The sequence below is a fragment of the Dinoponera quadriceps genome, unplaced genomic scaffold (genome assembly GCF_001313825.1).
Source record: "Dinoponera quadriceps isolate SergipeBrazil2010 unplaced genomic scaffold, ASM131382v1 scaffold1846, whole genome shotgun sequence".
Classification (NCBI taxonomy): domain Eukaryota; kingdom Metazoa; phylum Arthropoda; class Insecta; order Hymenoptera; family Formicidae; genus Dinoponera; species Dinoponera quadriceps.
This window is the reverse complement of record NW_014556140.1, coordinates 473,566-486,294: the sequence shown is the minus strand read 5'-3', so window position 1 is coordinate 486,294 and position 12,729 is coordinate 473,566. Positions and strand designations below refer to the sequence as shown.

Below are 12,729 nucleotides of genomic sequence, written 5' to 3'. Positions count from 1 at the left end.
TAATGTAACAATTTACAAATATGATTACAATATAACAATAATAAATGTGTTTGTATGCGGCTATTTCTTGACATATATACATACACGTATTATATTACAAAAATATAACTACAATATAATATAATTACAAAATATGTTTTTTTTTCAATCAGTTGCACTTGTGGTTTATTGTATCACAAACTTCGGTGTTTCTCTTATTTGATCCCATATTAACTTAATTTGGGCTTGTAAATTCAAACACAGTCAATCCCGTCAAAGAGACACGATGCACTGCGATTATGGAAATGTTTACAAATCGTTCAATTTCCGGAAAACAAGTTCCATTTCCGGCCGATCTTGCGCGTATCGCTGAGCACACCATTTTCCCAAGACTATTAAGTTTCCATAAACCTGACTGTCCTTTCCACCGGCTTTCTTGTCTATTAGAAGAGGAAGATCTTTGTCTTGCCAAGAGAAAATAAAATCCCGCAGGTATTTGTTCTCGGGGCGCGAATCATCGTAAGCCCGGAGACCCGTCGCTATCTCGAATAATACTATCCCATAGCTATACGTGTCTATTTTTGTGGATAACTTCTTGTCAAACAAAAAATCTTCGGGCAAATACGGCCGCGTCCCATTGATTCTGCTGACCTAATAACAATTATTAGTTGTTTATATTAATAACTTAATAAGAATTACACCAGGGTGATTACTCAAACCCGAAAAAATTCCCTGAGAATTCTCTGATTTTCCAGGCAATTTATTAACAATTCTATGTAAAATGAAAACATTTTTAAACACATTCTGCAGATGAATATATATTTATTGTGCAAAGTACTTAACACTTGCTATTCGTAACAGTTTGTAAGTCATGTTATAAATCGCAAAAAAGAAAATTAAGAATCACTCGAGTTTCGATGGTCAAGTTTGAACAATTCTGAAAGAGACTTCAAGGACTCTAAAAAATTAATATTTTATATCACGCAAATATTTTATATTAATTTTCAAATTAAAAAAAAGTTCTTTTCAGCCTGTTTATATAATCTGACGTTTACCTGCATATTACTGTCGCTGTCGTTCTCGGGGCCCTCTCGCGCCAAGCCGAAGTCGCCGATTTTCGGCTCGAAATTCTTATCCAACAAAATATTGGCGCTCTTGATGTCGCCGTGAATTAACGGCTTCTCGCCGATCGTATGCAGATATTGCAATCCGCGCGCCATACCTTTGGCGATCTCGTGCCTTTGTATCCACGTGAGCGGTTTAGTCTTCTCCCTGACCAGCAATCTGTCCTCCAAGGATCCGTTTCTCATCAACTGATAGACCAAACACGGCGCCTCGCCGTCGAAACTATACGCGTACAAAGGCAAGATGTTCTCATGGGCGCGAGAATCTAGAATTTTGATTTCTACGAGGGACTGCTGCAGCTGCACCATGTAACCCTCCCTCTCTCTCTCGGAACTGTTCCGTCCCTTCCGTTCGATCCTCTTTATCGCCACGTCGGTGTTCTTCCAAGTACCTACGGTGTACAAGAATATAGGCGCATCATGTTCCTTTCAGCAATGTTTGGTATATACTCAGCTATTAATCACCAATTCTACACACACACACACACACACAAAATCAATGTCCTTAGAAAGTTAACCCTCCGTTAGTCGCAAGTGTATCCAATAGATACGTTCAGGTTACAGCGTATCGGCATTGCTGTACAGCCTCAAGGTCGAATTCATCCTTGTCGATATTTTTCCTCTGCTCCCTTTGTTCTTCACTTCACTTTTTTTACGTATTTTAGTACGTCCTGGTTTATTACCCAAATGCTGATAAAAGAAAAACTGTGTGTGCGTGTCAAGAAGCAGAGGAAGATAATGGAAAAATGAATGTACATCACTGTGCGTTACATTGCGACCATTTATGGATGTGAAAGATATTGCAATTAACGGAGAATTAAACTCTGTACGGTTTAGATTTAGCGATCTGTGCGTGCGTCGATGGAAACGTGTTTACCTGTGTATACCGTCCCGAAGCCGCCCTTCCCTAGTATATTGTATTTATTCCACCCATTAGTGGCGATGCCTAGTTCGCTGTAAGTCACACGAGGCAAGGTAGCTTCAGTCTTTGGTAACGGCGGTTCGTTCATCTTCTTGCCGGTACTACCGGTGTTCTGTCGAGACGGTGAGAAGGCAGCGGCCGCCGGTGAAGCCACGAGCAAGTTATTCGAATCGCTTCGATTAATGGCTAATTGCGCCATTGGCTGATTTAAGATCTTACAATGCTCCTTTTCATCCGCGACGACTTTCGGAATGTTCGGCTGTGGCTGGGCGCACTCGTTGAAATTCTGCGCCCCGATCTTCAGATCTTTCGTGTTCCTGTTGCCTTGCTGTTTCTGCAGCAATCTCTGCATGTTACCCTCCCCACTATGCAAGAGTCGGTGGAACTTTGGTTCCACGAAAGGCAGCAGGGGAATCATCGACTGATAGTGATGCATTCTGGCCAGTAGGACGAACAGTTCTGTTATTGTATGATTGTAATGGCCCCACAGCGTCAAAAGCTCATCGGTAGGATTCTTCTCCCTTCGTAGGTTCTGTATTGTTAAGACGTCGTACTTCATCCAATTACCTGTCAAGGTTACAATGTAACAAAGGTTTTGATTAAAAGTTATTTTAATTAATCTCGTATACAAAAATAACATTCGACAGACAGTTATTACAAGTCATTTGGTTGCGGCAACGAATTTTATTACTGAGGATATAAAAAAAGATGATGGAAACAGTTTTACAAATGAGGCAATTTAACGCAAATTTAGGAGAACAAGGTAAGCGAATGAGACAAATATAGGTTAACAACAAGTGGCTTACGCAGTGTGAAATTTCTCAGCGACTTACCAGCTAGTTCTTCCCACTTGTCATTTTGATTCAGTATTTTGCAAAGCTCCGATCGTTCTAGAAACGGCAAGTGGTAAATATATTTGTTACCCTCCGACGTATTCGTTGCCATTTGTGTAAATTAGAAATCCACACAGTCGTCGAGTGCACAAAGCGTCAAGCGGCCAGTACTTTCTCTTCTCACTTCGATGGTTGTAATATCAATTAATATCAACGGAAGCGAAACAATATTCCAAAGTGATCTAAGCTACGTTTTATCGCTATCTACCGTGAAAGCTTAACACTTCTGTGCATTTAACATTATATGTGACAAACAGCCACCGAACCATCAAACTGTCAAACATAATAGATTATGTCATGATGTACGAACATTTAGACACGATGCCTACGGGAGAGAAAGCTTCTACTTCTTGATAGAAATAACTTTAGACAGAAATAGCTGCGTTCAGCGGAGAAACTTTGCAACCGCTGTGAAATTCGTGAATCTGATTGGTGCGTGTTCTTAATCTCGATCAAATTCAAGAGCATACACCAATCAGATTCATGAATTCTACACAGTTGCGAAGCCGCTTTCTCCGCGTGACGTCGCTGCAGCTGTTCTTTCAGGTTTTACTTTGACCCCTTATCGTTACTCACACCCTTTATTTCTATCAATTCCGACATCCCCGCTACGAGCCGCTACTCATTTATGAAAAATACAGATCGTGGCTCAATTGTATTCATGTCTCGCAAACAGGAAAGAAGAAAAGGTCACCAGCGCTCAAAGAGACGAAAAAATTCTGCCGGCGTTATTTCTTATTTTCTTTATTTTATATCAACCAACCGCCCACGGTGATGTTAATATTGATGGAATTACTCCAATCTGCATAAGAAAAAGTGAGATAAATTAAAGCTGTCGCTTAAATTAACCAAGTTACATTAAAAGTTACAATAAAGTTATTTTTAACTTTTCAACTTGTTAACTCGACTTTTAACTTTCAACTTGAGTTAATACTAATTATCAACCTCTCAACCCTGACTGCGCGCTAATGCAGACGCATTTCGAGCGGAGGGAGAAACCCGCAGAGCGGACCGGCAGCGCGCTGCAACTCCCTCGATGAGTTTCGGAACACGCGGCGATCATGTGCGGCGATCCCAAGGCGCACAATCCGCGGTAGACGACGTGGACGCGTCGCGTTCTCGCGTCCTCGCGTCATCCCGTCTCATGATAAACGCGATATAATCGCGCCGCTCCTCCGGTACGCGCGACTCGTGCGCGCCTGTGGATGCACGAGTGCGTTTTCACACTCTCTCTGCGATCGTCACGCGACGTCTCTCGCTGTGTCGACCGTTCACCCGGGATTTTTCGCGGCTTTTCCGCTCGCTGCTGCTCAGAAGTGCTCGTGTGTGTGTGTGTGTGTATTTTACGCACGTTGTGTGTGCATTTTGTATCACGCGTTGCACAGTGTCCGGTGTTTATCACGCTGCAAGGATGGACACGATGATGCCGAGGGAGGAGCCGGAGGACCAGGTCGACCTCTCGGAGTTGCTGGGCACGCTGATGCTCGCCGCCACGATCACCCTCGTTATCGGCTACATCATTGGCCGACTGACCCGCAAGCTGCACAACCGGTCGAAAGGTACACACCGCTTCCGTGCCTCCCTTTACCCCGCGTCCCGGCGTCACTTAGCGCGCGCGACCGGCCGCGGATGCGACCTCGGCTGAGACCTTCCACGTCGCCGACTGTCAAACGCCACGTGCGCGTAGGCCACGCTTTTTCCGGTCGATACACTGATAATCTATTCAGTGATATCACCGTTTGTTTATCTGCATTTGCATGAGCAATGTTAAACCGATTATTTCGATAAGTAATCGATACTATGATTAGTGTTACATGTCACACATATAGTACAATTATGACATGATTATTTATATACGTAACATTGGCAGTTGCATCACCGGAAATTACGAAACTCGTATGCCGTTCGTCGTGGTTGCGTTCAAGAAGCGCAACGGTTGTACGACGTTTGAATAATCCGATAATTAGCTTAAATTCAGGGATCTAACAGTAAAGGCCGGTAATCGCTGTTCGCTCGCCGATCGTTTGTTTTCCAAACGCAGTTCGTATAAACGTGAATCGTATGAAAGTTACTGATACTCGTGTCTATCATCACGCTTGAAATCTAATCGACGATGAATTCAACGGCCGATTCGCTGGGCCGATCGATGCGATTGGTCGATTCCGTTGAGTTTGTCGTCGATCAGATTTGAACGACGGGAAGAAACGTATCAGTTTTTATCAGTTTGCCGTGTAAGGGCCGATTGCTCCATCTTCTTGGTAAAATTTAACCGACGGGATATAAATGTTTCATGGCGAGAGAATGCGTTTTCGCTGCAGTGAACGTACTGCGGTTCAAAATGATAAGAATCCTCGTCATCGGCTCAGATCAAGAAGTTAAGTAGAAGATCGGGCCGTACACTCTCGCGCGTATCTAATCGCGATCCCACCTCTTCTCTCTGTTCATTCCTTCGAAAGCCCGCACGTGTCGCCAGCCACGCGGTTGCACCGAGCGCGCCGCGCGCACCTCCTCCCCTTCCCACATTGTATTTTATTTATCGCACGTGTGCAGCCACGGAGGCGGCCGAGTTGAAAAAGCAACCCGAGACGGAACCGCCGAGCGCCGAGCAGCAACCAACCGGCGGCGGCGGCAACACGACGGGCAAGCAACGCGCGAAAGGTCAAAAACGGCGGGAGGCGCAGCAGGCGTTTCAAAACTCCTGGCTGATTGGCGCGCTGAAGGGCCACACCGGCCTCATCCTCGACATGGATCTCTCTCAGAACGGCAAATACCTCGCGAGCTCCGCCGAAGGTACGTGTTTCGTAAAAAGAGAAGAGGGAAGGGGGAGGTAAAGGAACGAACGAAGGGAATCGAGAGAGAAGAAAAATAATAGAAGGTAGAATAAAGAAAGAATAGAGAAAAGAGAGGAGACATTCTTTCCATCTCATATTTTCATACGCGCGCCAAAGCAGTTCGATCGATGACAACTTTGCTTGATCGTCTAATCGAGCCGAGAGGAATCGATTTACGAAGCACGACGCATATCTAGATATCGATTGTGTGCCAAAGATGCACATATTAAACTTGTCCGGAATACTGCAATTACGTATGTAACACTTGCTTTGAAAATGATAGATAAATCATCTACATATACCGTATTTTTGCGTTTAACCCCTTAACCTACAACTACGGGCATAGCCCGTAGTAGATGATCGGGCCAAACGTGAATATTACGGGCATAGCAAGTAGTAGATGATCGTCCCAAACGTTAATATTACGGGCTTAGCCCGTAGTAGATGATCGGGATTTGTAGAATATTTGGTAAGGGATGTAATAATTGTGGTAGATGCAAGGCCCGAAATTTTCGAATTTAAATCGTAGGTTAAGGGGCTAACAGATTATCTCCAAAGCGATGATTTCCTCGTAATTTATTATCTAATTTGTTTCTTCTTCTTAAATTGAGAAAAGGAATTGAAAAATATTTTGGTTTCTTTTCATAAGATCTTTGGTGCGATTATTATTTTTATATAAATAATATTATTTTCTACTTTTGCGATTTTTTTATTGAAAATGTGTCAATTTAAAAAGGACACTCATTATCGATTTCAAGACGTAGTGAGAAAGGTGAGCAAATTCACTAGAATACTTATAATTTCATTGGTCAAGACCTAGTAAATCTGCCCACTTTTATTATGGCTTCTGCCCACAGGGCGAGCATTACCGCGTCTTGTGGGCAATTCTATCAGGAACCATGTCAACTTGAATTCAGTGAACCTGCTCCGATTGGCCAAATTCAATCACGATCTTAATCCGTAGTCTAATACGGACTTGACGCTACGAATGTTTCGAGGCTCCATAAGGACCAATTATATTTTACTTTTTAGCGCTCCGAAGCATTTGCAAATTCATATAGATCCTACCTCCGGATTAAATTTGCACTTTCCCACGTCTTCTGCCCGGAACGCAGAAATGCTTGGAAATGAGAAGCGACGCAGCAGCCAATAAACTCTTGGTTCTTACGGAAGAACGACACGTTGATTGGTTATGGCGTTGCTTTTTCCATCGCGTCGCGCGTTTCCATGTTTCCGCTGTGCGTGCGAGCCATGATACGTGCTACGCGCGTGCGCAGGAAGGAGGCTCATGTACAACCGCTCACGGGGTGCCCTCTGGTCGCGAGTGAGAAGAAGAAGCAAACGTAACCGCAGACAAGCGCTATTTGTTGATATCGGTAACATCTGGACATGTTGGCATCGCCGGGGATTTTCGAATTACGTGGCCGTTTCGTGCTTCTGTGTTTCTAATCCGTCAATTGGAACCTCGAGAATGTCGGGTAACAGAGGAGGTGACGAGAACAGAGGTGGTGTACCAGCACGTTGGCTTCATTGTCCCCGCAAGGCGATGAAGTTGATACAAAACAAATTCCTGGCCTTCAAGACACCCCTCTCGGCGGCCTATGACAGCCAGGTGCCGGAGGAGTGTCGGTTCACCGTCGACATGCTCTTCACTTACTTGAAGAGCTACAAGCTGAAATTAGGTCTGTGGATAGATCTGACGAACACGTCGAGATTCTACGATCGGAAGTGCATAGAGAATTACGGCTGTAAGTACCTGAAGCTGCAGTGCAGAGGTCACGGCGAGACGCCGTCGGAGGACCAAACCCGCACCTTCGTACAGGTGTGCAAGAACTTCATCGCCCACAATCCCCTGGAGATCATCGGCGTGCACTGCACGCACGGCTTCAACAGGACCGGCTTTCTCATAATCAGTTACATGGTGGAGGTGGACGGTACCAGCGTCGACGCCGCCCTGGCGGAGTTCGCGATCGCCAGACCACCTGGTATATATAAAGGTGACTACATACAGGAGCTGTACAGAAAGTTCGACGAAATGGAGGACGCACCTCCGCCACCCGCCAGACCCACGTGGTGCCTGGAATACGACGACTCCAACGTCGAGGACACGGACAACGGCACAGGCACGGTAGTCGAAAATTCAGACGAAGCGCCCAGCAAGAGGAAGGGGAAGCGGGAATTCAACAACAAGAATCCGGTATTCATGGCCGGTGTGCCGGGTGTTACGCCTATTGTCGACAAAATGATATATTCGGGGGTTCAAAAGCGCGTCCAGGAGATCTGCGGATGGAAATCAGGCGGATTTCCCGGCTGTCAACCGGTGACCATGGACCTTGACAATATCATGTTTCTGCACAATAAACCGTATCGAGTATCATGGAAGGCGGACGGTACCAGGTAAGGGTGGCTTTGGAAATCTCACTCGACGGGTGGAGTAGCGCTTATTAACCAGTCGTGATGAAGAAATCCCTGCTCTTTCTGTCTTGCTTGGTCAATCAAACGATATTCTACCTGTCGAGTAGAATTTCTGAATGTAGCCTAACTGTCCTTACCCTGCTTGCGCTGGCTTCAGATTTAGCGCAACCAGTTCAGTGAACTTTTACACTGAATTCTGCTGTAATAGAAAACGAACCCTTCTATCTGTTCCCTGGATATCGGTTCTTATAACAAGAGACTGTGAGAAAAAAAAGAACGATAACAACCACCGCTTCTGCAGGTACATGATGTTGATACAAGGGGACAGAGAGGTATACTTCGTAGACAGAGACAACAGTGTCTTTCAAGTAACAGGATTGACATTTCCGCACGTGCGAGATATAACTAGATGCCTGAGAGACACTCTACTGGATGGCGTGAGTAGATCCAGAATCGTTGACGGACGGTTGAGGCTAAATATTCTAGATTCGAGGAATTTGGAGATTAACTTGACGTTCCTGTCATTTCCTGACATTTCTTGCAGGAAATGGTGATCGACAAGGACGGCAACAAGAATATCCCCAGATACTTAGTGTACGACGTCGTCATGTATGACGGCCAGGACGTGAGCAAATTGCCGTTCCACCCCGACCGTTACGGCACCATAGAGAAGCAAATCATCGCGGGCAGGTTGAGGGCCATGAAAGAGGGAAGGCTGTTGAAGGAGCGGGAACCGTTCTCCGTGCGTCTCAAGTATTTCTGGGACGTGACGCAGAGCAAGAATCTGTTGGGCGAGAAATTCGCCAGTCAGCTGTCGCACGAGCCGGACGGGCTGATATTCCAGCCGGCCAAAGAGAAGTATTGCACCGGACCGGCGCCGGAGCTTTTGAAGTGGAAGCCGGTGTCGCTGAACTCGGTGGACTTCCGACTGAAGATCGTCACGGAGACGGGCGAGGGCATCTTACCACGTAAGGTCGGCCATCTTTACGTCGGGGGTCAGAAGATGCCGTACGGCATGATCAAGATGTCGAAGCAGATCAAGGATCTGGACAATGCGATCGTCGAGTGCAAGCTCGAGAACGGCCAGTGGGTCTTTATGCGTCAGAGGGTCGACAAGTCGTTTCCTAATTCGCACAACACCGCCGAATCCGTGTGCAAGAGTATCTTCAAGCCCGTCACGAAAGAGGTGCTCTTGGACTTTATCGAGAAACGTAGATTCGCGCGCGAGGACGTGTGCGTGAGACCCGACTCGGAGCTTATGCGGCCACCGGCTAAGAGACCCAGATGTATGAAAGATGCTGTATAAAAGACGTAGATAATACTAGATGCTCCATGAGCTTTCCGCATCGATGGGATCGCGTATGTAACTACACCCACACACATACATATACGAACGCATGTACGCACACACATACGTCGCAATTATTATATTTTTAATGAATTGTCCGGGACAGTTGTAGTTTCGGCATTTGAAAAAAAAAAAGGGACGTTCTAATAATAATGATGTATATTTATTACAGGCTCATTTCAGTTGTATTGAATCATGAGCCTCGTGTCAGGTGACCAAGATTTATAGTTATCAATGTATAAATCAAGACGAATCTTCGATATATATTTGACAAATTTTGTCCGACGGAGTGCGGAACTTGGCCGCGCTTCGTCATTACGGACTTTAGTGAAGGTTTGTTTGTTCATGAATTTCTCGCTATAGTCTGAATGCGCAATTGAGTTGGCATGATCTTCCGATGTTACGTATAATATATATATATAGATATATATATATATATCAAGACAAGAAATTATATTCATTTGCTTAGATAGATAGATAGAAGTGAATTCACAGAGCATGAGATGCGGCGGATAACTATCTTTACGAGAAGTACGGAGCTTCGTTTTCAGTTAGATCAATTGTATCCTTTAATAATAACTGAGATTAGCGTAATTATTATTATTATTATTATTATTATTATTACGGATTGATAAATTGAAGCAAAGAACAATTGTTGAATAAAGGATGTTTTTAACTACAACACTCGCGTCTCGTCATTATTTACGTTTTGTTGCCGAGCGGTAACAACAGAAGACCCAACGAGATCGCATCCTCACCTCTTCTCCCGTTGTCGATAGTATTTATTCATCGACGAGGTACCACTGAAACTCGAACAGTTTCCACGTAACTAACTCGTAAGTCTCGCAGTGTGATCAACTGCTTTTTCAGACCTTTGGGAGAGGGGCGGTAGAGAGAGGGACAAAGTTATTTAACGATTTTTAATCCTATTACAGATCGTAGCGTGATGCTGTGGTGCGTGAAAGATCTCGCGTCGAAAGATCGCAGATCCCTGCGCGTCAACATAGAGTACGATCACGCGACTTTGATACGCTGGTCGCCGGATGGAAAAGCGTTTATCATTCACAAAGCTATGGCGAACGCCATCGAGGTGTACAAAGTCGCGAAGAAGTCCGATGGTTTCCTGGCGTCTGCGACTAAGGCACTGGAGTTCCCTAAGGTATCATCGTGTTACGCCTATCCAAATAGACATATTTCGGTGCATCGTCTGCATCGTAATTGCTCTCAGAATTTGACAGAAAGTGTCACTTTCAGTCACTATTTTCGTATCCTTGAGAGGTCACTTTTTGTCATTTTTTTCTACCAAGAAGCAGTCACTGTTCCACTATTCCATGTTTTGTTGTCCCGTTGATTAGATAGCAGCGCTGAGCATATATTAAATGTCTGCATATTCAGAATTTCTGTCTATCTGAGTACATGCCTTACATTTACGCTTGTTCCCGCTCTCATTGGCGTATTCTTATCGTTATTAGCGACACACCGAGGACGTCGTCGGGATGGATATCGCGTGCACCGGGAAGTACATCATCACATGCAGTAAGGTGAACGATCTTATTGTATGGGACCTGAAAGGTCAGCCGCTGGCGACTGTGGAGCTGCATCTAGGATCGACTCATCGCGCTCGCATATCGCCCTGCGGCCGATTCATCGTCGCTTCTGGTATGCTAAGACATTTCAAGGATCGAAATTGCATTGTACATGTAAGTGATAATTACGAGAAGATACGAAGAATTAATACGATCATTTTCGCAAAAGGCTTCACGCCGGACGTGAACGTGTTTGAAGTGGTGTTCAAGCAAGGCGAGTTCAAACAGGTGGCGAAAGCCTTCGACCTCGCCGGGCACACGTCTGGAGTTCACGACTTCGGCTTCAGCGCCGACACCAGTCAGATGGCCACCGTGTCCAAGGACGGGACGTATCGTTTCTACGACACGAAAAGTAACGTACATGTATTAAAATCCCGACAAGATACCCAGTGGCTCTAAGGGCTCTCGCATACAGATTGACGTGATCGTAAACATGAGACGTAAATTTAAGCCGAAGAATCAATCTGGATAATGCTTTTATGCATTCTACGAGAAGATACTAACTGATCGCAAACAGTAATAGTTCTTAATATTATATACAACGTCATTATTAGTGATATTTGTGACGCAAATATTAAAAATAATATTTCTACACTATGATTTTAATATTTAGGAATATCACATCAAGTAACGGTTTAAAAACATTCATAAAATATTACGCTAAATGTTTACAAAATTCACAAAATCAACGTTTCAAAAAATTGATTTGATGTTTTTTGCTCACTGGGATTTGTTCTTCCAGCTTAAGTTTACTTATCATGTTTTACGCCATGGTTACACGCCAATTTTGTGTTCGGAAGCTTCAAGCGACAAGTATGAGATTCTAACGTGCGATATGCATTCGTCTCTTCGCAGTCGAGTTCGAAAAAGGAGAGGACCCGCACCTTTTAACGACCGGCACTTGGGACACCACGACTCCGACGAGTCTTGTTTTGTCACCGAACGGGGAGGTCCTGGTGATCGCGCACGGATCCTCCATTTCGTTCTACTCGACCATTACTGGCGTCTTGGATAACACCATAGAGGACCTCTTCATCGGTAATTCATACCAACGTCGTTATCGATGAGAAGAAATTTATCGCGTGACTTCATGCTTGCCCCTTTAATACTGTTGTGTAGGACCCATAACATGTTTGGCCTTCGAAGCTGCGGGCGAGTATTTGTTGGTTTCGGGCGACAAACACATCAAGATTTTCCGCAATGTCACCGGGTACCGAACCGCGATAGAGTCTGCCAAACGTAAACTGGAGCTGAGACAGACGCAGGCGACGAGGGAACGCCTTCAGAAAATCATTCACGATAACACGGAGTTCCTCACAAAAATGGGAGAAAAACGTCCATGACATGAATTCACACCCTTCTTTTTCATCGCTCCGTGGTGCGTCAAGATTGGTTAAAAATACTATGACATTCTTTCTTCTCCCGACAATGCTTTCTCCCTATATATCGTGTAAATATTATTAATATACAAACTTGAATATTTTCTTCAAATAAATATAATTTTCATATGCTCAATACTTTAAAACGTCCGATCTTTAATGAACTTTCATCGGTACCTCTCTTTACACAGAGATCTTCGGGATTTCTGTAGCTTTACAACAGTGCTCGGAAGTATCTGCACAAACGAGGCA

At 44.6% G+C, this 12,729-nt stretch overlaps 2 protein-coding genes across 3 annotated transcripts; one reads left to right on the top strand and one right to left on the bottom strand.

Annotated features, from left to right (window-relative positions):
* Positions 1-21: 21 nt before the first annotated feature.
* LOC106746948 (serine/threonine-protein kinase pelle) lies at positions 22-3,243 on the bottom strand. Of its 2 annotated transcripts, XM_014624133.1 has the most exons (5): positions 3,127-3,243; positions 2,859-3,041; positions 1,981-2,592; positions 1,035-1,495; positions 22-630 (listed from the first exon to the last, which is right to left on the bottom strand). In XM_014624133.1, exons 2-5 carry the CDS (start codon positions 2,968-2,970, stop codon positions 289-291), a joined length of 1,527 nt encoding a protein of 508 aa, XP_014479619.1. In that variant the 5' UTR covers positions 2,971-3,041; positions 3,127-3,243; the 3' UTR covers positions 22-288. The 2 variants fall into 2 exon arrangements, with proteins under 2 accessions (XP_014479619.1, XP_014479618.1); XM_014624132.1 differs by having other exon boundaries at positions 2,859-3,242.
* A 3,797-nt stretch (positions 3,244-7,040) lies between these two features.
* On the top strand, positions 7,041-12,615 carry LOC106746949 (mRNA-capping enzyme). Its single transcript, XM_014624134.1, has 8 exons — positions 7,041-8,146; positions 8,466-8,601; positions 8,709-9,450; positions 10,448-10,671; positions 10,985-11,171; positions 11,268-11,450; positions 11,954-12,136; positions 12,218-12,615. The coding sequence occupies exons 1-8, from the start codon at positions 7,221-7,223 to the stop codon at positions 12,439-12,441; spliced, it is 2,805 nt and encodes a 934-aa protein (XP_014479620.1). The 5' UTR covers positions 7,041-7,220; the 3' UTR covers positions 12,442-12,615.
* Positions 12,616-12,729: the final 114 nt, after the last annotated feature.

Excerpts from the sequence above, each read along its gene's own strand:
- LOC106746948 (XM_014624133.1), bottom strand. The coding sequence starts at position 2,970 with ATGGCAACGAATACGTCGGAGGGTAACAAATATATTTACCACTTGCCG. Across the intron at positions 2,593-2,858 it reads CAAGTGGGAAGAACTAGCTG|GTAATTGGATGAAGTACGAC; the intron begins GTAAGTCGCTGA and ends TAACCTTGACAG. Across the intron at positions 1,496-1,980 it reads CTTCGGGACGGTATACACAG|GTACTTGGAAGAACACCGAC; the intron begins GTAAACACGTTT and ends TGTACACCGTAG.
- LOC106746949 (XM_014624134.1), top strand. The coding sequence starts at position 7,221 with ATGTCGGGTAACAGAGGAGGTGACGAGAACAGAGGTGGTGTACCAGCA. Across the intron at positions 8,147-8,465 it reads TGGAAGGCGGACGGTACCAG|GTACATGATGTTGATACAAG; the intron begins GTAAGGGTGGCT and ends CCGCTTCTGCAG. Across the intron at positions 12,137-12,217 it reads CATAGAGGACCTCTTCATCG|GACCCATAACATGTTTGGCC; the intron begins GTAATTCATACC and ends ACTGTTGTGTAG.